General features: G+C 46.6%; 1 protein-coding gene across 3 annotated transcripts in view; it reads left to right on the top strand.

Moving 5' to 3' along the window:
* PRRC2C (proline rich coiled-coil 2C) overlaps positions 1 to 27,083 on the top strand; it is a 1,200,196-nt gene that overhangs the window by 249,616 nt on the left and 923,497 nt on the right. For all 3 annotated transcript variants that reach the window (XM_086955980.1, XM_086955997.1, XM_086955989.1), the window contains exons 9-10: positions 7,572 to 7,662; positions 8,357 to 8,546. In XM_086955980.1, coding sequence (XP_086812106.1) covers positions 7,572 to 7,662; positions 8,357 to 8,546 — 281 coding nt within the window. The remainder of the gene's footprint in view (positions 1 to 7,571; positions 7,663 to 8,356; positions 8,547 to 27,083) is intronic.

The raw sequence follows: 27,083 nt of genomic DNA on the forward strand, positions 1-27,083 counted from the left end.
TCTGATCAATGCTGATGCTTCTTTGTTAAAGTGCTGTTTTTATTGCAGTATACCTATTTTTTCATTAGAGGGGGAAAATATGTTGAAGAAAAGGGAAAAGCAAAATTCTATTCAGCTTAAATCTTTTCTGGATTCACATGCTGTGCTTTATTCCACCATTTAGTGGCTTTTTCGGAAGCTTGCTCTGTATATAGTATAGCAGTAGGTGGTTATACTGTGCAGATTCAAGAGTTTCCCCAGAAGTGTACAAGGCTCAATGTAAAGCAAGTGCTCTTAGTGGTAGCGGGGCGAGAAGCCACAGGCCTAACACAGAGGATTTTAAGACATTATTTGCACACGCATTGACCAATAACTGACACACAACTCAAAAAGGAGAACCACACCAATTTTAGAAAAAGAAGCTTTTTTCAAGTTTTATTTTAAGACCAAGATCTTTGCAAAAAGGTAAGTACATTTTTCAGGAAAAATACTTTTGTTTTTTAAAAGTCGATACTTAATGAGATTTTCAAACAGTTCAATGATTTCCTATTGAGGAAAACACCAATACGGTTTCAAGGGTAAGTACCCAACTTACAGTTCCAGTCTTCAGAGTTTAACATCATCAGTGGGCAATGTTCGGGTGAGCAGAGAGTCTGCACCACCAACGGCAGAGGTCCAATTCAGAGCTGGACCTGATGCGTTTCAATGCAGACTGGGGGTGGTGGAAGTCATGCTGCTTGCAGGTAAGTAGATCGGTTGCAAGGGCCAAGCTTTGGGGTTTGGAGCAAGCTCAGGGGGGGGGGGGGGGGTAGGGGGGGGGGGCACAAAGCAGCACCAGTCGTACACCACCAGCGGCACAGCAGTGACCAGGTGCAGGGTGCAAATACAGTGTCAGACGCCTAATGCTTTTCAATTGGGAAATTCAAAAGGACAGACACAGGCTTTAGGCATTGCACTGGAAGGTGCCCGGAGGAAACCAGTAACAGCAGAGATAAGTTGAGGTTTTGAGGGTTGCTCTTGCACTGTTGGTTCAGCTCAACAAGGCCTTCTGGTGCAGGGTTCCTTTGACGTCTGATTCTTCTCATGGGAGCCGGTAGTGGGGAATCTCTGGATTTAGTTTGCAGGCATAGTTGTGGAGTCCAGGAGCGGTCAGCAAACGCTACTTACTTTTCAATCTGTATATGGCCCCCATGGCTACTGTGGCTGAAGAGAACCAGACGACCATAATATCGTACGCTGAAGACACACAACTGTTGTTCACCTGTAGGAAGGGAGAGGAGTTCAATGGAGAGAAGATCAACAAGTGCCTGAAAGAAACTTTTGCCTGGTTTCAACATAATCACCTGAAATGTAACAGACATCCGAAATTATTTCCTTCGCCTCCCCCCTGTTGGATGCCTGGAAACAATGGTGGCCCCAAGACTTGTCCACTCCCCAGGCTGCAGTCAGTACTGTAAAGAATGTAGGAATAAAAATGGACGATGCCCTCTCTATGGTAGCTCATGTTCAGCCGGCAGTCGCAACCTGTTTCGGTATCCTGAAGATGCTTCGGAGGTTTTTATTTTTACTACAGACCTCTCATAGGAAAATAGTAATTCACGCCCTTATCTCCAGATTGAACTATGTCAATGTCCTCTCTCTGGACTTCCCGGAATATCTACTCAATAGACTGCAGGTAGTGCAGAACGCGGCAGCCAGGGCTGTGTTGTCTTCGACCCAGAGAGCAGACCTCTTACCATCTCAAGAATCTGCATTGGCTACCTGTCCGCAGTAGAATTCATTTCAAGGCTCTGGTCCTGGCTTTCCAGGCTCTACATGGTACGGGAGAAAAGTACATCTGTAGAAGAGTCTCTTTTTACGTACCTGGCAGATCTTAGATCTGCGCATCAATACCTTATGGTCACCCCTAAGTACCTTAGAGCCCGCAAAGGTGGTCGCTCTTTCCAAGTGCAAGTGGCTGGACTTTGGAATAGGCTGCCCCCTCTACTCAGTCACTAATCTGCTCGCCTTCAGGAAACAACTGATAACCTGGCTGTTCCAACAAACATTATCAGTCTCTTCTTTAAGTTTCCTTTTCTCTCTAGTCTTTCTCCTCTTGCATATGGTCTTTTTTTGTCTTGGCGCCGGGATACTCTTTTGAGTAGCTGTGCGCTCTATAAATTCATTTTAACATAACATAGCATGAAGTGTGCATTCTCTGCCTCCCTGGGTCTCTCTCCTGTCTCCTGTTAACACTACAGCAAACAATCTAGAAGAACCATCAAAGTCTGGGAGAAAATCTGTCTTTATGGCCTCTCAGAAAGAGGTAGGTCTCCTGTAAGGAGAAAGAAGAGAACGTGTTAGACGAGGAGCAAGGTCCTGATATGTTCTCCTTTGGCGTCTGGCTCGACGTCAGCGGAGTCGTCGTAGAGGACCAAGTCGCCATTGGAGTTAAAAAGGCCTTGTGTCGAGACAAGATCCTCCACCGTCGACGCTTCAGCGATGATAGACGTTGAGACAGACATCGACATCAAGACATAAGCGACCATATCGAAGCACAAGTTGTCGGATTTTCACTAGTCTACGTAAAGACAGAAGCTTCAGTTGACCTCAGCAAGACACTAGACTTGAGGCAGGGGTGTCCGTCCATTTCACAGCAGACGCCGAGGCAAAGTCCTCTGTCGAAGGAAAGGCGTTTGACGTCAAGCCAGAACCCTCTATCGAAGAAAAGATCAACGTTGAAGCAGGAGTCTGTCAAAAAGGATGCGCCGCTCAGCATTGAGGCAGAGTCCTCCGTCGAAGTGATGGAGAGCGACGTCGAGACAAGGGTCTCCGTTTAGGCAGTCGGCGACTAGGCGCATGTCTCCGCCGGGAACGTGAATATAGACATCGAGACCAAGATCTCCGTCCCGGACGACGTCGGGGCAGAGGTCTCAGTCGGTGTCGGTCCCTGTAAGCTTCTCTTCGTCTCCATAGACGTTGAGAGCAGGCACCCATCGTTCCATCGCCAGGTCCAGTTCTCCAGAGGTGGTTATTTCTTCCTCAAGTAGCCAGGACTAGCCCTCCGGACATCAACGTTCAATAGAAAAGGCTCATAAGGAAGGAAATCTCCCTCCACACCTCGTTCTCCTGTTATAGAGAGGACTCCATCCATTCACCTCTCTCCCAAATAGATGCGACCACTACACCACTGGGCTGAGCCTACGCAGTCAGTGGACACTAGTGGGGTCTGAGTCCTGAGCACAGGTCCCCTCTGGCTCGCCTAGCACAAGATGCAGATCTTTCTCCGCCAAGAGGTAGAGCTCACACTAGCTCTCCTGCACCACCTTCCAGTAGGATATCAAGATCACGCAGCAGAAGGAGGCATAGCTCTCATATGCCTTCCACCTCCTCAACATACTCCTCAAAGACTACTCGCCCACCCTTACCGACAGTTCACTGTTGAGGATCTCTCCGGTGGACGATATGAGCACATTGCAGGAAGTGCTTTCTAGGGGGGCTTGCAAGCTAAACATTCCTATGCCAATTCAGCAGAGTACTACTTCAGTAACTTTGGAAAACCTTAAAACCAGAAGACGTCTTCTCGACTTACTTCCATTGGTACCGGGGCATCTTAAGCCAGGTTATGGACATCTTCCTTTCGCCGGCCACTCTCGACTGCACCGGCGTGAATTCTAAGGAATTATTGTACACCGGAGAGGATCCCTCCTTTCCGAAGTCCGATCCACCACGGACTCTGTGATGGTGGCTGTGGCTAGAGGCACAGACCCTTTTGCACTGGCTTCTGGCGAGGAATCTATCCATCACAGCAGTTCTCCTGCCGGGAGAGCAGAATTCTCAAGCGGATGCCCCCAGCCGCCACTGTGAGGATTATCAGGACTGGGTTCTCAACGACGAAGTGGTTGATTACATAAGCATAGATCTGTTTGTGGATGACAAACACAAAGTGCCGAGACTTTGCCTCCAGGTACTACCGACCAGGATCGACTGGGAATGCCCTTTTGATCAACTGGTCGGGGGCATTTGTGTACGCCTTTCCACCCCTTCCTCTCATCCCGAAGGTGGTGACCAAGCTATCACACTCGGACACCACAATGATACTGTTTGCTCAGGACTGGCCAAGGCAGTGGTGGTACCTGGAACTTCTGCATCTGTCAGTATGTCCACACAAGCGGCTGCCGTGCAGACCGGACCTACTGTCCAAGATGGGATTCATCACTCCAACCTTCCATCACTGAACTTGGCAGCATGGCTCCTGAGGTCCTCCAGTATGGGCTCTTAGGTCTTCCACAGGACCGCATGACCATATTGAAAGAGGCAAGTAGACCTTCCACAAGACACTCTTATGCTTGCAAATGGAAACGTTTTTACATGTGGTGTGTGCAAAATAAGTGAAGTCCCACCAAAGGGCAGGAAGATGTAGTTTTGCCCTATTTGCGTTTTGAAATTCTCGTCCATTAAGGTGCACCTGGCTGCCATTACAGCGGGCAAGCTGTAGGAAGGTGGATACCGGACTATGGTTGCCCCCAACTTTTTGCCTGGTGTTTTGCTGGTTTTCCGACTTAGTTGACCTGGGGCCCTGCCAATCAGGACCCCAGGCCTACTGCTCTCTCTAAAATGGATTCCATGTACCTTAGGTACATTTCCAATTGGTACTGGGCCACCTTATCAGACCCTGTAACTCAGGGCATAGGTGTACCCAGGGCCTACCAGGGGCTGCAGCATGTATTATGCCACCCCTGGCTGGCCATCTAAATCGGACAAAACTGGCTGCACGACAGCTGGGGCAAGGTGGTGTAATCACCCTTTGCTTTAGATATAGTATACCTATATCTAACCCTAAAATGGACACACAGATTCCTATCAGTCACTCCTATGGCAGGCCTTGACAATCCTGAAGGCAGAGTGCTTGGAATCGTGTGAGATGGTGCTCTGGCATGAGCTGAGCCCGTTTGCAGCTTGCGGAACCAAGTCCTAATAGCTGTTCCATGATAACGCATACCATATACTCTTAAGTGCATTAGAATCCTCGCGGTTAAATGCTATCTTTGGTATCGCTTTATCAAAACATGTCGAGTAAGGTGTCATACGAATTGGAATACTAACCCCTCGCCAATTCTGGCGACGGGGTTAGCATTCCACCCTTCTAGAGGGACACGACATGTATGTAACTGTGAACCCCGGTTAAAGTTTACTCAAGCCTCAGCATCACAAAATGGATGCTGCCACCACAGACACGAGTCTGACCCCCTGCAGCTGGGAGTCCTTCCAGCAAGGGGAGCTTGGACAAAGGGTTTCCTGTCAGGGGCGGTGCTAGCACCATCCCAGACAGGGTTTTGTGTATCCTGGGTAGGCAGGGCTTTACAGGAAGGTGACTGCAAGTGGCACCCCGGTGCTCACTACGCATCTGCCGGCTAGAACCAGTTCCAGGGGCACACCAGCCCCTGGCCTTGGGAAAGTCCGGCATGGGAGAGGGGTGTAACCACCACCCTTCCTGGTCTCACCCCTAGGGCAGGACCTAGTCGCGTACCCACCCCTTTCTTTAGGATAAAGGCAGGAGCGGGGACCCTTCCAAATGAGATCATCTTTGAATCAAGAAACTACTTTCTACGAAAGGAACTCTCGACTCAAGATCTCTCCCTTGTGGAATAAGCAGTAGTCACCCTGCATCCGCAGGCACCATCTAAGAACTCTGCGGTTTTCTGCACGTCCTTCCTCCGGAATCCGACTGACCAGCTCTACGAGACCCGGCTTCCCTGGCACCTCTGACCTCTACCTACCTCTGCAGCTAAGCTGAGAACCGTAGGTGCGACGAGACCTCGAGGGACCGGCCATCATCAGAACTGCACGACTTCTATCCAGCACGACCGCCGAGGGATCCTCTGGTGAGTGCTTTGGGGTCCGAGAAGCCCCGACCCTGAGCAGCTCCAGCACCGAAGTCCAGCCTCCCAGCATCCACGAGATCTGCGTGGGGCCCTTCTGCTTTTTGCTGCTCACCGCGTTGTCTGGCTACTAGCCCGCTGGCTTGTGGCCTTCCCGACGACGACCGACGACATCACCACTGCTGGTCTGGTTGCTCCAGACTGGCCCTTGCTCCCTTCGAAAAGAGGAGCACCCCGGACCCTCCTGGTCCACGCCAGGCGCCATTTTAGGTCCACCGCGTGGGCTTGAATTTGCTCAGACTTGTTGCCCCAATCCTGGGTCCTGCGACGTCGACAGCATCAACCATCGTGGGACAGCTCGCACCTCCATCCTGGTTGCCGACAACTCCTCCTGGTCTGTGAGACTGCAGAGCCCAGCGTCGCCCACTCACCTGGTCGAGGTGACTTCGCCCGGTGCCAACCTGGTGCCCACTGGCTAGTGATTAAGAACTTGGTCCCCTCTGCTTTCAGGTGTCATCCATCTTCGATCCAGGCTTGGATCACTTCGAACTTCTTCACTGGTCGCCTGCCAGCAACTCTTTCATCAGGCTCCTGGTTCGTCAACGAGGATTCCCGACGTCTTTTCAGACCTATGCAGCCGCAGCCCCTGGGCTACGTAACTTCGGCATTTCGGTGCCCCAGCATAGCCTCACTATCCAAGGGTCTAGATCCACAGTCGTTTTCAACCTACCTTATCGGGTTCGCCTGAGAACACTACCTTTGTCTTTACTAGCCTCCATAGACTTTGTCCTGCATCCCGCGTGAGAGTGCACACTCTGCACCCTAGTCCCCTAGGCCTCCTACTAGTAATCTGAAGGTTCAGTAACGTAGTCCTAGCAATTCCAAAGCCTATTAGTCCAGTACTTACCTGCTAGTAATTTCGCATTCCACAGTATATGGTTTTTCGTGCCCCTCGGGCATTTGTGTAAATTGTGCCATTCAAAGTATTTTCGTAAGAGTTTTGTTGTGTGCTTAGTACCCTGTCCTCATAAAGAGTACAGGGCTGTTGTGATCTAAATAAATACCACTTGTGTGGTGTCCTTTCACTTGGTGTTCAAGGGGTATATGTGATGGTATAACAGCTGGCTTAACACGCCCTCTAGAGTTTAGCCCGAAGACTGCTCGTATCCACGCTACTAGGATAGCTGGTCTATAAGGTTGACTTACAACCAATCATCAATAAGGGTTGTTGGACTGATACATAGGGATCACTAGAATAGTGAGCACTGCATATCAGGCCACCTTCTCACAGTAAGTACTTGTCAGTTTCGATTTTTATATATATATATATATATATATATATATATATATATATATATATATATATATATATATATATATATATATATATTCATATTCCGTGTACTCATCTCACAAATTTTTGGGGAAGAGACCCAAAGATAGTGCTTATTTAGTTTGTTTGCCCAGCACTGCCGCTACATAGATATATTTTCAACATGCCCTAGATATCTTTTCTTAAGGCTGGCAAGTTTGTCTTTGTAACTCAAGTGAACTACAGTTTTCTCTAGTGTTTGATTGGCTGAATCTGTCTGCCTTCGATGTTTTCCTTTGTATGCTGCATTTTGGGATATGTATGGACCTGCCGAATGGCATGTTTTATGTCTACTGCTACTGATCTTTCTGAATCTTGTCCAAGTCTGTAGCTCAGGATCTATTTTTGTATCTTTTAAGGTTCTCAGAGCGAAGTAGATTACTCGGAGCAGTTAAACTTCAGTGATGATGAAGAACAGGGAGGCACCCCCAGAGAGAGAGGGGAGAGAAGGTAAGCCACTTACATCCATTTTGTGAGCCTACAATTTAGTCTGAGGTTAGGGGGGGGTGTCAGCTGAATCTCCATTTATAGGTTCTTGCCATATCCCTTCTATGAATAAACTGCTGATTGCATACCCTTGAACATGCCCAAATAAAATCAACTTGAATAAATAAGGAGCATAACAAACTGTTTATTTAGGGTCTGGCCCTACTGTGTGCACTATTTAAATTTCTATCGATTTTCCAATTGTACTCCTTCCGTGAATGAGGGTATGATTGTTTTTTAAGCTGTAGAAATCTCAAAACAGTGGGAACCAGGCTGCAGTTGTTTCATCTGATCCCTGTCCTGTGTCTCTGCTGTCTCTTCTGTACCCTGTCAGTAGGTGCGTTCGTCTAATCTTGGCAGCTCATGCTTTTCTTGAACACATTTATGTATTCTTTTTTCTGAATCTTCATTTGTTGTTGACATCCCAAGGAGTTGGTGCACGTCTTTCTGTCCTGCAAGTTCTGCTACCTTTTTCTTTTTCTTCTAATGTCCTTTTAGTATGCAATTAAAGGAAAGCATTCATACAGTTAATTTGGTAGCAGTGTATCTTGTTTCTTAATGCACATTTAAATATTTATTACAGTTCACATCTGGGATTTTGCTTACTTTGTTCCATACTCAAGACCATTAGCACTTATTATTTTTTTGTGCTTTATAGCCGCGAGGCGGATGAGAGCATCACCAAACCAGAGCACGCACAAGCAAAAGGTCCAGAGAACAGCGTCAGCAAGAAAGGAGATGAACGAAGCGGCCCCAGAAAATGGGGTGATCTACCATCCTCTCAGGCACCTTCTCAGCCCACTGCTGCGAAAGGGCCCCTTGCTAGAAGCCTCCCGCAACAGAATCAGGTTTGTCGCGCTTTACGGAATTAAGCTGTACTGTAGACCTCCTGAGAGCGAATCACATTGTCCTGTCGGAGTGTTACTCAAGACCCCTTTGTCAATGCTGTAAACATGTTAATTCTGCAGCAACCTGATCTGATTTTTGTGGCAGGCTTGTAAATAAAGGATCTCATTTGTTAAAAAGAAAAAATAGTAATAAAGAATGGTATGGTGTAATATTATGTGTAATTCATATTGTGCACTAAGCCCATTAAACAGTGGTTAAAGCAGATTTCACTTCTGTCTTAGAGAAGTTAGAAAGCCAATGGTATGGCACGCATACCAGCCAATACTATTGCGTTTCCTATTTTTGTATGTTGCAAGTGCAACTTTCTCAAGTTTTTTAATGCTCTGTGACTGAGGATTGCAGCAGTTAGCTGTTTTTAATGATGTATAACCAATATTATATTGTGAAACGAGTCTGGGAATCCACCTTTGTGGTCTACTCATGAGAGGCCTGTCTATGAAAGCCATAATGGGCCACCCAGTTGGCCAGGGAACTGTGTATAGCGCATACCTTAACTTCTGTTCAGTGGGATGGCAATATAAAAAATCTTGTGTGTTTATGGCTTCCCAAATGACATCCTGTATTATACTTGCATCACATTTGTTCACTGAATCTTATTCAAAGGTCAAGGTGTAGATTGAAGCGAAGGCCGTTGCCAAGATTCCAGTTAGCTCCTGCTAGGAAGCATGAAGTTATTAATTTGAGTTAAAAAGGGCAGGATATTTCGAATAGCCCGAAGAGTGGAAGCATTTTGACAGCCTACTTGCATATGCATAGCAATGCCTTAGGGCAATGGTTGTTTAACTAATGCAGCTCCAAGGGTTAAGGGGAAACAATGGCCTATTAAGTATGCAGGCATTTTTAGATACTTGCAGTTGGTGAGGCACAGCTCGAATGCCCCCCTCCCCCGATGACTAGCTGCAATAGCAAGACCCCTCTCCTTTGAAGAGTGAAGTTTGAGACCAAACCTTTCCAGATGGCCTCGCACCAAATGGGTGTGCCTCACTCCTATTTAATGCTAAGTATGTGGTCTGTAGCCTGTTATCTAGGAGAAACCGGATCATAATGGCTATAGAAGTGTCTATGGCTGTGAATTCATATGTGAATCCAGAAACCTTTGTTTCCTTCCATCATGAGATCTTCATATTTAAACACCTTTATATTTGTATAGAAAGTATTATCCTTATTCTTAAAAGCATGGCAAAAAATCTTTTTCATAAAAATAAATACATTAAAAAAATCTTTTGTTATTATTCTCTATTGGTGTCTTAATTTTGTAAAGCATATTCTAGAAATGTGACCATGCCAAAGGCCGGTTTCCAGGCAAAACTACATAGTGGAATGGAGCAGAGGGACAATGTGATCTGTTTTATAGGGCTTGTGTTTTGTCGTGTTTTTGAAGGAGAGCATTTGCCTAGGGATATGTATGTATGTATTGCGTATTTGTATAGCGCGAACTGTCACCCAGTGGGTATCCTGGCGCTTTGACTTATCCAGACCAACGCAAAACACAGTACTACACTGCCCTAGGGAATAGATGGGACTTCAAGCCTTTCTTAAATGAGAAGAGTTCCCCCGTGCTTCTTAGTCACTGGCAGAGAGTTCCAGAGTTTGGCCGCAGTATATCCAAAGGAACGGCCTCCCATCTGTATCCTCCGGATCTTAGGGACTGTGACCAGATATGCCGATGAAGATCTGGAGGTCGAATACCAGGAGAAAAGCTCTTGTAGCGGGACAGGCCCCTGATCATGGAGGACCCTAAACACTATACACAACGCTTGAAAACAAATGCGCTGGTGGACAGGTAACCAGTGGAGGTCCTTAAGCACAAGGAATGAAGAAGCCGAACGCAGTCGAGAAAGGGCCAGTTTAGCAGCCATATTCTGAATGCGCTGCAATTTTCCAATCGAATACCAGGGGCACCCAGAAGCAGTGCGTTGCAGTAGTCGAGCCTACTGAGAATGATACTATGCACTATCTCTGGTCTAGCTTGAGCCGGGAGCATAGGGAGAATCTTACGTAGGATGCGAAGCAGCATCATACATGTAGCAATAGTTTTATTTACAAAAACATTCAGCTGCAAATTTGGTCCAAACGTAACGCCCAGATTACGAGCGGAATCTGCTGCCGCAACTGTACCCTGGAAAGCAGTGGGCCAAATATCCACCGGCCGAGGAATGTGATCTATGGAGCAGTACAACACTTCAGTTTTTGAGTCAATAAACAGAAGAGAGTTAGTGCGCAGCCAGTTTGCAGTGGCTGTCATGCAGCGATGAAAGGTCTCCTGGGACACAGCCTCTCTACCTTCCAAAGAAAAGATAAGCTGCATATCATTGGCATAATTGATGACCGAGATACCGAATGATTTAATCAGCCTAACTAAAGGGCGGAGGTAGAGATTAAATAAAATGGGACTAATGGCCGACCCCTGAGGTACCCCTTGCCCCACTCTTTTTGTGGCAGATCTAAAAGGCGGTAGAGCCACTACTTGATGTCGATCCTGAAGATAGGAAACCAGCCAGTCTCTCGCCAGACCAGCCACACCGGCTTCCTCCAATCTGCTGATGAGAATGGCGTGGCTGACCGTGTCGAACGCGGCCGACATATCAAGCAGCACTAAAAAAAGCTGCATAACCTGAGTCGACGCGTGAATGAAGATCATACAGGACAACCACTAGCGCAGATTTGGTGCCGTGGGCAGGCCTGAAGCCGAACTGGGCCATGTCCAGCCAAGTGTTGGTTTCCAAGAAACTGGACAGATGTTTAGTGACCCACCTTTCCAGAATCTTAATAGGAAATGGAAGCAGCGAGATTGGCCGTAAGTTTCCCAAACAAGAGGGGTCCAATGTTGCCTTCTTCAGGAGGGGAGAGCTCGGCAAGTTTCCAGCTATCCGGAACCGTAGCAGTGCTGAGGGATTGGCAGCAGATGGAAAACAGAGGCAGAAAGAGTTCCTCTTGAAACACCTTCCACAATCTATGGGGCAGCGGGTCCATAGGAGATCCAGAGGACACACCGTTTGCCAATTGGCAGAACTCCTCTAACAGGGGGATTGGAAAACAGTCAAGCCGTGCCTGTTCCATCACAGCCTCGGGGGTCCCACTGATGGACAAAGGGGCCGTACCCATCTGGGACTGGGAGCAGGGGGGAGCTGAATCAGAAAGCCCACTCAAGATGGTGGCAATCTTGTCGTCAACGGCCGCTGCCAAGGAGTCTCATAGGGACTGGGAGGCCGGAATGCAATTGGCCACGCTGGCCGGATGGGATAAGTCCTTAATTTTAAACAGAGTTTGGGACTTATTTGCTGCCTGCGTCAGCGTCTCCTCGAGCAACTTGGCTTTGGCACATTTGATTTGCGCTTTACAGCATAGGAGGGCCTGTTTATAACAGGCTTTGTCCGGCTCTAGGTATTGCTTCCGCCAGGCTCTCTCCGCCTGCTTACACCGTAGCTTCTGCTGGAGAAGGTCTTTAGAGTACCAAGGCATGGCAAGTTTGGGCCTGTCCTTTGCTTTCCGTAAGGGTTTATCCAGGGAATCAGTAATTTGCTGGGTGAGATGCATATAGCTCTCCTCCACGTTTCCTCCCAAGATAAAGCCGCCAGCTAGCAGGGTGGGGAAACTAGACTGTTTCAGCAGTCTGGACCATTGACTAGTGAGATTGGTCACTCCCATCTTGTCACGCCTCCACGTGATGGCGGGGAGAGATTGAGAAAACTGAACCAAGGCATGATCAGTCCAACATTGGGAAACAATGTTCCTAATAGTGACCTGATTCTCATTCGCAAAGACTAAGTAAAGAACATGACCCTTAAGATGTGTCTGGGAGAACACCAACTGTTGTAAGTGTATGTCATCACAGGCCTGGCACAGGTCTCTGAACGCTGAATCCAGAGGCCCATTAGGCCAGAGGTTAAAGTCCCCCAGAATTAGTAATCTAGCGTGAGTATTGGACAGATCATGAATAAGGTCTAAAAGGTCAGGTAGAGCTGACGGGGCCTTTCCAGGGGGCCTATAACACAGCAACCCAGAATGCAGGGCACCCCCTTGCTCTTTCAGAGAAAAGCCCATAAGTTCAAAACCCAACACTGCCTTAGTCTCCAACAGTGAAAGGTCCAAGGTGTCTCTAAAAATAAAACCAACTCACCCCCCGTGGCCCCCCCCCCACCCCATCGGCTCCCTACTCGGGGGGTTATGTCTAATTAGCCTGATGGACAGGCCAATGCCAATTCCACCTCACTAATCAGCCCTGACCCACGTCTGTCATAAAGAGGACATCTAGCTCATGTGTCTCTGAGGAGGGATATTTCCACATGGAGCTAGCTAAGAGACCTGACATTAAGCAAGCCGCAAGACAGCGTCCCCATGCAACTGGTAGCTAACCTACCATTCAAGATGGGCCGCTGATCTAATCGCGTCAGCTCCTCCCTAGAGTATACTAAGCGGGAAGGGTCAGGAGGGGCAGCGTAGCCGGCGCTGGTTGCGTCCTGTGTGCGAACAGGAGCAAACTGGCTTACCTCTGGCGCTGCGTGCTTGACGGATGGGCATCTTCTATATCCGTATACGCGGGAGTCCTACGATGGAAGCACTAGCCCCCCAACCAAGATGGTGCCCAATACTCGGCACTCACCTGGTTTCCTTCACCCAAGATGGCGGCCTAAATCGTCTCGATGCGATGTAGCCACAAGCTCTAGAACGCCCTGAAGCGCCCTAAATCCCGCAAAATTGCCTAGGGATATGTAGATAAGCCCATGAATTCAAGACCCCCGGGACAGGGAGAGATTACTTGGATAACTGAATCTCCAACAGCTGCCCTGGCAACATCAGCTCATTCTCTTCTGCTTATCTGAGACGAAAGTGAGACCATGTGTATTCTTCTTTATAGCGGCTCAAGGTTACCCCCCATGTGTCTCCATACTGCAACAAGTATTTCAATCCCCATTTTGTTGATCTGAATATTGTTTTCTTGTGTAGAAACAAACCGCTTCTGTCCTCCATTGTCTGGCAAATTGCGTTTTTAACCAGTTAGCCTCTGATTCATTGTTTTTAATCTTTGACTTGTGCTTAATTGTGGAGAAGTGTGGCTCACTGGTTAGAGGAGGCAGACCTGAAAGCAGAGGTCAGCCTGGGACCAGGGTTCAATTCTCGGCTCGGCGGGGTCTTGAGTCCTAAAATGTCCATGGACTCGACAATTCTTGCTCCGGTGCCTACTCGATTCACGGGTTCACACTCTGCGACTCTGGGCAATAGCTTGCTTAATCTCCACAACGGCCCCTCGCGGCGGGATGCCTGGCTTTCACCTTGCGGATACCCTGCCGGGGTTATCTCACAGGGGAATACCAGGCGGGTTCCCTAAGCAAGCGCTTAGAAACCGCTCGGTGATTTGCGCTATATAAATTCCTCTACATTTACTTCATGGTAATTGAATTCTAAACTAGACCATACCACTTTTTTGTACCATAGGAGCAGCTGTTTAATTTGTACGGTTTGAGTTTACCTACTTCTCTCTAATTACAAATAGCCTAAGTCAGTCTGGAGCTGTGAAGCAAAAGGCTTTTTGAAGGTTATCAACCTCTTCTGGTGCCTAAACAGCCACAAGAGTACGCTTGTGTGGCTCCAGGACCGTAGGTCATTGTACCAGGAAGACCGACGGAAGCGGTCGCGTCCTTTTTCAACTCGGAATCTAAGAATCCACCCGCTTTTTGAAACTAATTGATAGGAGAAGCGCCCGCATGCTGGACCATTAATCGCAGATGCTGAATTATTTCACTATAACAGAACTCTGTGACACAGACCTTAACTAGGATTGCTGAAAACCTCACCCTTACTAGGGAGCCCTGCTGGGTCCCCTAGTGAGTATCCCTCCCTATTTTCTTCACCTCTGCACGGGTATAATCACCCCAATACACTTTCAGTATTTCTAACAATCAGATGTCCCATACATCACATGTCCTGAACAGCCCCCACATCCTGAATGGGGTCGAAACGCCGCCGACAAAATAAGAAAAGCGAGCGATTTAAAACTATTCTATTACTATGTAGATACTGTGTAACCAGAAAAATATGTAATATTGGTCGCTTTTTTGGAAAACAGAAACAGCTAGAAACCTTGTAAATATTGTCACAAACGCCACTCATGTTTTACATTGTTTAACTTCATGTTTCACTTGGGACACTTTATACACTTGTAAATATATAATAATGTTTTGGTATGTTTTGTGAAAACTGGTAATTAAATTTACAAATACAACTCAACTATATTGAATCAGTGTAGGCGTTTTCTTTCTCTCGGACATTCACTACAAGCCCTGGCCAAATGCGATTTTCGCCTAGTCTGTTTTAATTAAACATTGAGTATATAAGCCACAGGAACCATTCTTTCTTAAAAAAGCTTAAATCACCCTGGTTCCTTTGTGAGTAGGGTTCCCTTGTCCTTCTTGTCCAGGACCTTAGGGGCAGGAACTTACTGACTCTCAAGGTGTCAGTGAAAGGTCAACAGCAAGGTCCAGCCCAGGTTCAGTCTCATCTGGTCACGAGAATACTTCCAAGAAAAGGCCTTTTGCAGTTAATTTCAATGTAGCCTCACAGGAGGTCAGCCATTGACCCTTAGGTCCACTTTCTCTTGGGTACAAGAGTTTAGGGAAAAGTACTCCTTTTTGACATGGTCACCCCCATATTATACCTGATATTTGATGCATTTTTGCCTGAAGTACACTGGGTTCCTGCTAACCAGGTCCCCAGTGCCATATCTTTCCCAAAAGTGTACAATTGTTCTCCCAATCAACAAGTCCTTTAGTACCCTTTAAGTCCCTGGTAAATGGTACCCCTGGCTCTTTAAGTACTAAAGAGTGTCCCCGAAAGGATGCAGCACAAATTGTGCCACCTGAGGGACCCTACACCAAACTTGTGCAGGGCTGCTATTACAGGCTGCGTATTTTGGTGCAGACAACACTAAAAACACAACCTGACACACATCCCTGTGTGCCAGGTCCCCTAACACTGCTTGTAGTACTTGTAAGTCACCCCTTCAACAGGCCCTGGAGCCCTAAGGCAGGGTGCTTGGTATTACATGTGAGGGCCTACCTGCTTAAGCTGATATGCCACTGTGCTGGTCTATTCCATTACTGCCAGTGCAAGAGGACAGGGAAGCCATGTTTGCCATTTTAGAACCCACTCTGATTCTAGTGTTGAATTTACCAATACATACACACAGAGGGCTCCTTAGAGGTGCCCCCTGAAGAGCTACCATCCTCTGGTGTGCTCGCTGACTGTTTTCTGCCACTCGAGTCACTGTACCGACCTAGGACTAAAGCCTTTCTTGCAAGAGGGTGTCACAACCCTCTTGCAAGAGGGTTGTGACACCCTCCCCCATGACCTGCTTATTAGCCTGGCAAGCCTCAAAGCAAAGAGCTGCCATCTTTGAAATGTGAATCTTGTTCCCCTCACCGGAGAGGAAGCAGACTCTTTGCCCAGAGCCCCTTTGGCACCTGAGGTGGTAAAATTAGTTAGGTAGGCGTGCTGCCCCAGGCTAGTACCACCCCTAATGTGGGTTGCGATTTTTCAGAAGAAGCGATCTTTGTGATGGCATACTTAGGAATTCTAGGACAGGGTTGTTCCCTCTTCCCACAGGAAGTGGTCATATAGGGGGCGATGTAACCCCAAGGATCAGTAGCCCATTTGGCTCCTAACCTACACTCCCCTAACACCCCTAAATTTGATATTTAGGGGAGCCCCTGGCACCAGAAGAACAGATCCTGCAGACCTGAAAGACGAAGAGTCGCATCCTGCAAGAACAGAAGATCCCACAACTGACTTGGCGCCAACTCTGCCTGCCTGCTCCATTTGCACCAAGTCGTTTTGCCCTGCAGCTGCTCAGCCCCCGAAGCCTGGGCCTGCTTACTTGCATCCTTCAGGTATTCAAAGACCTCTGGAAGGACTCAGAAATCTGACACCTGAAGATGCACTCTTCTCTCCAAGCCCAATTTGAAGTGGCTCAAATGTCATTGTGGTCCCGTCAGCCCTCCAGAGACATTCTAGTGTGGTGACCCCCTCTTGTGGACTTCCTGAGGTCACCTGCAGACTCTGCACACATGTCCCCTCTACCGTGACTGCTCCCTGTCAGAAAAACCAAATGCTTTAGGAAACCTCTGCACCCTGGGCTGTGGAGAAGAGGACCAAAGGTGTTCCAGCATTGAGGCCTGAGCCCCCCATTGCTGGTTCAGCCTGACTGCCCATGCCTACCACTCACTCAACTCCTGGAGAAGGGTTCTGTAAGTCTCTATTCTATATCTAAATGCTGATATTGCAGCTACCCATTCTCATCCTCACCCCTACCCGGCTCCCTCCTCCCCTCCTCCCCCAAACCTCTACGGTGTTCTTCACCGGACTAGGAAGATCACAGACCTTCTCCCAGATCAGGCACGGAGACCGGTGATTCAGTCACTAGTGGTCTCCAGATTGCACTACGGTTACTGATTTTAATTGGGGGTGGCCCCAAATATGTACTCCACAGCCTGCAGTTCGTTCAAAATGTGGCAGACAGAATGATACAAAAAATTACCAAGCAGGAGTCGGTGAAAGCATCGTTGAGCAAACTACACTGGCTCCCTATTCTGTCCAGGGTCAAGTTTAAGGCACTTGGCCTTTTTCACAAAGTTATGTATGGCAGGGGTTCATACCCTGTTACGGTCGCATCTCCCCTTTATATACCCAACAGGTCCCTCCGGTCCTTCTGCGATTTCCTAATGAGCACAACAAGGATAAAAGAGCCAGATGGGAAGGGAGATCCTTCACTCATCTGGTCCTAAAACATTGGAACTCTATGACCATTAAATTGAGACTTTTGAAGGACCTGCATAGCTTCAGGAAGTAAATCAATACATGGCTCTTTCTTCGATTGCCCTTCCACACCATTATATCACCCTCTCTGCAGCGCTGGGAAGCCCTTGGGTAACAATGCGCTCTACAAATCACATACACATAGGTGAGGTGCCCGTTTGCCATACCTGTTGCCCCCCTGAAATGCCCCCTAAATATATTTAGATGGGTTTCCCAGATCTGTGATGACCTAAAAAAGACACCCTACAGCAGAAGGCAACTGCCTTGGCCCTAGCCCTACAGGCCTGTCTCCAGCTTCAATAAAACCTGCAACTCATCTTGCAACATGGCCTCCCAAACCCCTGGAAGGACTGTTTCCTTCAATAAAAACTAATCTCCCGAGGACAGCGGCCCTGTCCGAAAGAAACAGGTTCCAAAGGCTTTGGATCCCGGCAGATCCTAGTCTCTGGCCCACTCTGCACCAGACGCCCAAGTCTGAGTAACTCACCAGTTTCATGAAGTATCCCCTGCCATCATGACCTCTTGTTCAGCATTGCCTGACCTCTCCTGCTCTCCACTACGGCCCGTGCTGCTAGAGATCCTTTCCCAACTCCTGACCCATGCTGACTTTAAACTCCGAATACTGAAATTGCAAGTTTGATGTTCTATTGGTGAACCACAATATTGTTTTCCCTCAAGGATAACATTCAACAGTGTGAAAGTTTGTTTCGTTTGTAATTTGTTTTAAATTGCGTGTTTTAAATAAAAAATTTACTTACCTGATTTCGATCGATCTCTGAAAGCCATAGGGGCTGCGTGTGCAGAGGTTCCTTTAGACATCGGAGTTCTCCTTTCCGGGCTGGTCGTAGGGGGGCCTTCAGGTTCACATTGCAGGCTCTGTCTTTGCAGGTCACGAAAGGTCTGCGAATGCTGGATTCAGTGTTTGGGGAGAATTCACTGGGCAGGAGGGCCATTCGACTTAGGTCGTGGGCGTCCGGTGCAGAGTGGGCAGGTGGCACGGATTCACCTCGATTCAAAGCCCTTGGAGTTAGATTCTTTTGGACAGGTCCGCTGTCCACAGAGAAAATGGAGTCTTTTTCGAAGCCAGCATTCCTTCCAAAGATTTCAGAGGTTGCTGCCTGGTGACAGGTTTGTCGAAGCTGGAGACAGGCCTGTAGGGCTGGGACCAAGGCAGTTTTCTTCAGTCTTCTCCGCAGGGATGTCTTCTTTCTTCATTGGTCATCGCATATCTAGTTTCCAGGTCTATGGGAGCCACCTAAATACTAAATTTAGGGGCGTTTTAGGGGAGTAGCAGGTAGGGCCAATGGGCCCCTTACCTCGGGTGACTACACCCTCAATTATGTCTCCCTCCTGTGGGAGGGGGCATAGCCCAAGCCCTGATTGGAAGGCCCCCCCCCCCCCATCTTCAAGATGACATGGACTGAAAGATGTGCTTCACCTCGCCTCCCCCTACCTATGGGTGGAGTTAGCAGAGTTGGGCACACCTCCTATTCTTTTGGGTTTTCCCACCTAAAGGGGGGTTGTAAACCGGGCTTTGCCATCTGCCGCTAACTGCATTGCAAAGCCTGTTGACATTTTAAGCTTCCCCTTTGACATCTCTGCCCAGGATGTTCATTGTTTCTGGTTCCAGAAAGCAGAGGCTCTCCACCCAGTTGTCCAGAACCATGTCTGTGTGTAGCAGGCTGCCTAAAGCCAGTCGATGCCCACACCAGGGTCAGTGGGTTTTTGGGGCACCTCTGAAGTGCCGTTTAAGTACGCCTCGGTTCAGTGAAGCCATCATGGTGTTGGGGAACTGTTGTCGAGTGTCCAGCCTTGTACCCCTTATGGTTTTTCTGGCACTTAGAATACTTAAGAAGGGACTTAAGTGCTGTGGGAGCATATCTGCATATGGAGAAATACACATATGGTTCCGGCTACCTTCTCCTTGTTTTATCCAAACTCTTTTACACTAATAGCCTCTAGCATGGATCATCTTTAACGCCCATGAAAAGACTACAATTGATTCAGAACTCAGCTGCCAGACTACTCTTGCTTATAAACCCGCAAGACCACATCTCCCCTGCCTTGAAAGCCCTGCATTGGTTACCGGTTCCCAGAAGATCCACGTTCAAGGTGCTTTGTATCACCCACAAAACAATACATGGAATGGGCCCACTCTTCATCAGGAATAAAATCACCAAACACATTCAACAAGGGAACCTCCGCTCTAGAGTGGCACCTCACCTCAAAATTCCAAGATAAAAGGAAAAAAACAATTCCTCACTCTCGATTCCCCCACCCCCACATCTCGCTCCACTGGATTGCAGCTCCGCTGTATCTCCCTCCTTACCCTTTTACCTTACCCCCTTACATGCACCATTTAATTAGTCTTCCATGCTATTTATATGTTTCTAGCAACAGATGTAACTTGAAACTGATGTAACTTTATAACAATGTGTATCCTCATGTAAAGCGCTCTGATACCTCCGGGTCTAGCCAGCGCTATATACAACTCTTAAAATAAAAAATAAAACCTCATTCTCTGTTCAAGCAGCCAAACTATGGAACTCTTTATCCCCCAACATAAGATCCACGGATAACCACTTTATCGTTAGAAAACTACTAGAGATTGGCTCTTCCCCACATAACCACCATACGCAAACAGATAGAAATATACAGCATATCTCTGTATATAAGCATTTATTTGCACTATAGATATGTACCTATATATGTGTATGGCTTTGTATAAACGTGTACAATACTTGGGTTAAAAAAAAATATGTATAGATATTCATTAGTTCTGCTTAACAAATGTACATATTATTGATTTACATAATTGTATGTTTTTAACATCTATATAAGGGACTGCATAAATCTTAATCATAACTATTTACCTACAATAGCTTCACTATGGATCTACAAATATATATATATATTAAACTAATTTAAAGTACAACAACACTTGAAAGCCAGAGTTTATGTCATGCATCTTTAATCAACATATACTATCTTTCTTTATGCAACTATATACCCTCCATGTTCTTATGGATCTATATATTTATTACTTTTAATTATTTATTACTTTTCTTCTAATTCAGCATATACAATTTACTACTCCATTTTTCAACTTATACCACTCTCAATATATTCTCAAGCTTAACTCTGACTCAGCTCAAACCTTTTTATACTACTCTTTCCAGTGCACTACCCTATTTCTCACCCTATACCTCTATGAATATCTCAATTACTTTACACACTTTCATCCCATACCACTACTATGACCCCCAAAATAACCCTTCAGAGACACATCCCTACTCCACCCCTCCTCGCATCATTCCATACCTCTTTTACTATTCTGATCCCCCAAAACAATCCTTTCTAAACCCTGCCTCTTCCACCTCCCTTTTTCTCATCCCCCTCCACCTCACTTCTATTAATCCCAAGCCTCCTTCTCCTATGAGCTCAAAAAAAGAATTCGAAATCCTTCCCATCTATACCTCCACTATCCTTCTTAATCCAAATAACAGACTAACCTGTCCACCAACCACATTAATTTCATATTTACTATACTTAATCACCACTAACACTGTATGGGTTCCAGAGTAGCGTGCTACTTGCCAAAAACACACTTCCAACACCCCATCAGTAGTAGCAAGCGCTATATAAATGCACACCTTTTTTCCCCCCTCTTCTATCCCTCCACTATCCTTTCTCGATCCAAATAAACATATCCAACCTCTCAAGTTACTTACATATTTTCACTATACTAATTCACCACTATTCCTTTATGGGTACGGGAGTAGCATCTATGTGCTGAAAAAGTGCTTTGAAACCTCATCAGGGGAAGTAAGCGCTATATAAATGCAATTACAATACAATATGCCCTCACTTGTGCTATTGTGCATCCTGCATTTGCGCTGCAAAGCCTGCTAGTGGGTGACTTATCTATACCTACAGGCAGTGCTGGCTGGCATGGCACCCAGACAGGGTGCCATGTTGACTTTCGTTTTTCACCATCCCAAGGGCGTGTAAGGACAGTGACATGGTCCTAGTGTGGGGTGTCTCGTGGGACTCTCTTCAGCTCCCAGGCCCTAGATACCCAGGATACCACCTACTAGGGGCTTACAGGTGGTACACTTATCAACTGGGGATATGTTTTTAGGTAAGGTGCACTGGTACAGAGAACATGGTTGGCAGGGACCCTGTGCACTACAGTCAAAACCATATCAAATGGCAGGCAAAAAGTGCGACTGCTAATACATTTTCGTGGGTAGCTTTCACTTTATGTATGAACATCATACCTACACAAGCATACGTTTGGGGTTTTGGAGCGCACCTTCCAAACTGTATATTTTAGTTATATATAATTTTCAGCCTATAATTAGATTACGTGTCTTTCTCCCCTGAGGCGGAAGCCGGGGGTATCTCTCTCTCCTATCCCTTATTGCCTGCAAGTTTTGCCTTGATTCCGTGTGCTTTTAAAAATTGTACATATTTTAGCTGGTCTTTTTAAATATCTGTGATATTGCTTACTTGTTAGACCCAACGAGATTACTTCGTCCTAGGGTCCCTGATACTTAGCTCTCTCCCCCGGCGCAGCCTATTGCAGCGCTGACGCCGGCTGGGAGAACGAGAAACCGCCATACTGGGGGGAGGCAGGGTAGCGCTCCAGCTCGTGGACGCCTCCCACCCTCCTCCGGAAATGGATAAAAAAAAGGGGACATCCCGCCGGGCGGGCGCGGCCATGGCGCGCCTAAGGCAAGCCCATCTGCGCCCATCCGCGCCCGTCCGCGCCTAGCGCCGGTCTTCCTGCCTCTCGACCCTCAATAATTACATGGACCAGTAGGCAGCTTCTTCTGCTCAGACAAGGCGTCTGTACCCCTGATGCCTGCTGCTGTCCGCTTAGTCTAGAGAATTCTCCTTACAATTGCTCTGTGTGCAAATTCGCCATTACCCTCCAGCGGAATCTGTGCCTTCCTTCTCGGAAGGTCACTAAACCTCAGTCTCCCCTAAAGTTAAAGGCAGCCTTAGTTAACTGCTGCTCTTTGCCTGCTCATGCCACTGATATATGGCTATCATTGGACACTCAGGATTGGGATATTTTATTCCTTACTGAAACATGGCTTAAAGCTACCTCCAAACCTGACATACACCTGGCCACCCCCCTGGGCTATCGATTGGTGGGTATCAATCGAGACAATAATAAAACTGAAGGAGGCCTTGCTGTTCTTAAATCTCACCTCAACTTGAGCACTAAGAAACTAACCAACCTTGGGCTTATTGAAGCTATGTATTTCACGATTATGGATTCAGCCACTATTATTTTTGCCGGCATCCTGGCCTACAATCCTCCTACGGCTTCTACTTCCTCTCTTAACATTTTATTGCACACTATAGCTGATCTCTCCCTTAAACACTTATTTTACGGTGTTGGGACTTCAACTTACATGGTGACAATCTTTTATGTTCACAAGCATCTATCCTATTGGAAACCTTACAAGGATTAACTCTGTCCCAATTAGTTAAGGGCCCAACACACAAAGCTGGCCATACCCTCGACCTTATATTCACGAATCATCCCGGTGTAACTTCTCTTTCTGCCCTGCCCCTTACATGGTCTGACCATTTTCTCCTCCCTTTTGAAATTATCCCTTCCCTGCCCCTTCCTTCCTCTCTCAATAGAGAAAACGGACGCAAATAGTCTAAAGTTACCTGTGACACCATTAACCCTGGTTTCTTTTATCAGTTCAATCCTTCAGTAGATTTTAATGAGGAAGTTGTTAGGTATAACTCCGCCCTTATCTCCGCCCTGGATGCTATTTCCCCTCTAGCTCCTATCACTTCCCCTAGATCTCGTCCTTCTGCTCCTTGGTTCTCCCCCACGCTGCGAGAGGAAAAGAGTCAATGCAAACAGATTGAACGTAAATGGCGGCAGTCCTATGATCCTATGGCCAAAACAGTTTATAAGGCGGCCTTGAATAAATTTCAAAAACTTAAACGGACCACGATGAGATGTTACTTCTCACAGTTAATTAAAATGGCTGAGAACTCTACCAAAACTCTCTTCAAAATAGTGAAGGATTTTGTCAATCCCCCTGCCTTGAAGACCCAGACCTCTCCCACTCAGGCCCTTTGCAATGGACTTTCTGATTTCTTTCAGGATAAAATTATCAAGCTTTCTTCTTCATTTGATCCAGCTGTATCACGTCCCTGGACAGCTGAGTCAGACTCCCAGCAATGCTCATTTAATTTTTTTGAAGAGCTCACGCTTGATACAGCCATGAAACTAATCAGTCAGGTTAAATCTGGATCACCACTGGACCCAGTCCCTGCCAAAGTGATGGGAAATCTTGCCCCGGTTTTAATCAGTCCGCTCCTTTCCATATGGAATTCCTCCTTGACTCACGGTCAGTTCCCTTCAGTGTGGAAGCAGGCTATGCTGCTCCCCATCCTAAAAAAGTCAGATGCGGATCCCACACAATTCTGCAACTATCGCCCGATATCCCTTCTGCCTAAACCTGCTAAGATCTTAGAAAAGGTTGTTCAGAGGCAATTGGCCTATTTAGAAACTAACCAGCTGCTGCACGACTCCCAGTCTGGATTTAGAACCGGCTTCAGCACTGAGACTGCGCTGGTGGAGGTATCCAAGACAATTCGAGAGTGTGTGGACAGGGGTGAGGAGGCCATGTTGGTCCTCCTCGACCTGTCCGCTGCTTTCCATAGTGTCCCATGATATACTTCTGGCTCGTCTGCAGCAGCTGGGGATTGGAGGCACTGTTCTGACCTGGATTAAATCTTATCTCTCAAGGAGGACTCAAAGGGTACTTCTTCGACCCTTTGAATCGGAGGACAAACCTCTCCTGTGTGGTGTGTCCCAGGGCTCGGCCTTGAGCCCTCTTTTGTTTAATGTTTACCTAGGCCCGCTTGCCAGGGTAGTTGAGTCATGGGGGGGTCAGGGTGGTCTCTTACTCTGATGATACTCAGCTTGTCTTTTCTTTTAGAGACCACTCTGACTCCCACTTCTCTAACTTTCGCAACTGCCTTGGCAACATCTGCTCGTGGATGGCTTCCAACCATCTGGTTTTGAACACTGACAAAACGGAGGTTCTCTTCTTTAGCCAGAAAGCTGCCCCCCGCCACCTTGTGGTGGCCTACTGTCCTGAACCCCCCTCCAAATCCAGTCCAATCTGCCCGCGATCTCGGCTTCATATTTGATAACTCTATGTCCTGTAAAGCTCAGGTCAATAAAGTTTCCTCTGCCTGCTTTGGCAAATTGCGTATGATTAGAAAGATCTTTCCCTATCTCCCTTTGGTGTCCCGCAAGACTATTGTCCATTCTCTTATCACCGCACATTTAGACTATGCCGGCGCCCCCCTCTACCTTATTGAAAGGCTACAAGTTGTTCAGAATGCGGCGGCTAGACTCATTGGAAATATCCCTGTTCGTAACTCTGTAGCAGCTTATCGGAAAGAACTGCATTGGCTCCCCATCTCCCATCGCATTCAATTTAAAATTCTGATCCTTGCCTTTCGTGCTATAAACTGAGTTGGCCCTGCTTATCTGAGTAAAAGACTCAAACTATCTGTATCTGTCAGATCATTGAGATCAAACAGCCTACGTCTTTTGGTGGCACCCAGATTTCGTCACGCCAGGAGTGGGGGCAGAACGTTTGAAGTTGTCGCGGCCAAGTATTGGAACAGCCTCCCTCTGGACCTTAGGTTCATTGATTCAGAGCAAGTATTCCGACATAAACTCAAGACCTGGCTGTTTACTAATCCTTAAAATTACTCCTCTCTAGAGGCTCTCGGTAGTTCCGTGTTATGATGGACATGCACTCGGTAGCTCCGCAAATGATTGACATGTAATCTGCAGCGCCGGGACACCCCCTTTGGGGGTAGCTGCACGCTTTATAAGCTTCTTAAATAAATAAATAAATAATGCAGGCTATGTTGTCCAAATCAATGTATATACGTTTAAAATATATTTGAGAAATGGACTTCTCTCCAGTAGGTGACAATTTCAAAATCTTTAGCGTATTTTTTTCTCTTTTTTTAGTAAACGAAAGGAAAAGGACAAAGACAACATAATCAAATAGGCTGCATTAATATTAAGCTTAAAAGTGACGCTGCACCTGTAAGGGCTCTGAACCCTCCAGTATCCCATCATGCGCTGTAGGTGGCAGGTGCCTCAGTTAAATTTTTCTGGCTCGGGTAACAAGAGTCTGGATTACTGAGCTCTACCTTCTGAGTCTTTTTCCCTCTCTTGTAAACCTTACCAACCTTATTCAAAACTGACTGCACTCAACTTCTTTTAAGACGTTGAGTGTTTTTCTGACTTTTCCTGACTTAAGTCTGTATATATAGATGTATGCTCAATTCAGGTAGTATTTCTGTGTTGGTTGAGGAATTTTCTTGTAGAAGCATGTTAATGCAATTTTTTCCAGTTTTGGATCTTTCCTAAAAGCACATGGTTAAAACAATCACTGTTGCCTTTCTTCTGTTAATGCCACAGATCTCACAATTAATGCTTGACTACTGTTCTTTTCATTGCTTTCTCATAGTTGTGCTGAGTGCCTTAATCGTTTTTTGTGAATGACACTTTGTAAATAAATCTATCTATGGTGTGCTTTCAATAAGACCTACTTGTAAGAACCACCCCTTAGTTTTCCAAAATAGTCCTAATAAATCATATGATTGAGGTTAAAGTCTGCAATATCTTTTTGAAGGGAAAAGAGAAGAGTCCCGTGTTGAAACATCATGAGAGGTTCTTCTGTGTTTAGAGCTCTCTAACTTTGTAAAATAGAGTTATAAGGAAAACGACTTTCCATGATCAGTGCTGGAGATCTAATTTGTGTATTGGTTTCTATTGGAGGTCCAATGAGGACAGTGTTGCACTTCCAAAGTAATGAAGGTATATTGATCTGTGAGTGGTGGGGGCAGGTAAGAGACTTTCCCTGGGCCTTCTCTTTAAACAAAGGACTGAACAGGCGAAATGGCAGGAATTGAACTTTTTCTATGTACATAGGCAATTTACAGATGAAAATTCAATGCCAGATTTAGCCAAATAAAGGTACAGCAGTACTGTCTTTTGTGAAGTAGTAATTTCTTGGGAGTGAGAGATGAAACAACCTTCTATATCTAATTGGTTATTAAATTGGTCCGAGTCCATGCCATTGACCAACTTTGTTAGGCTGTGTTTTGGATATACACAGGCAGCGTAATCGTTAAACTCAAATCGTATTTTTGAGGTGGTTGGCACCACAGCTTGCAGAGCTTGTTTTGGGACGGTCCTAAAACATCTGGACCCATATGGCCTTACAAAATGAAAGAACCCTTGGTACTGCAGAGGAACAATGTTTGTTTAGCATCTGTTGAGAAAGCACTTCTGTACTTGTTTACGAAGGACCAGTACCTGATAAATTACACAGCGAGCCAAATTGGGTTAGAGGCCTAAAAGGGATTTCAGAGCCTTTCTAAAGAATAGGTGACTAGATGCTATTAAAATGCCAACCCATTCCATACTTTAACCCCTATATAGCTGATGTGGTCTCCAGCGTTTGCTAGTCAGATTAGGGGACCACTAAGTAATAACATAGAATCCCACCACAGAGCCCTAGCAGATGAGTTCAGGTTGACTTTTTTCTGACGCACCAGTTTGGGGGGCAAAGTGTTTTCATATATCGCCC

Source organism: Lissotriton vulgaris, chromosome 1_1 (assembly GCF_964263255.1).
Source record: "Lissotriton vulgaris chromosome 1_1, aLisVul1.2, whole genome shotgun sequence".
In the NCBI taxonomy this organism is placed as follows: Eukaryota; Metazoa; Chordata; class Amphibia; order Caudata; family Salamandridae; genus Lissotriton; species Lissotriton vulgaris.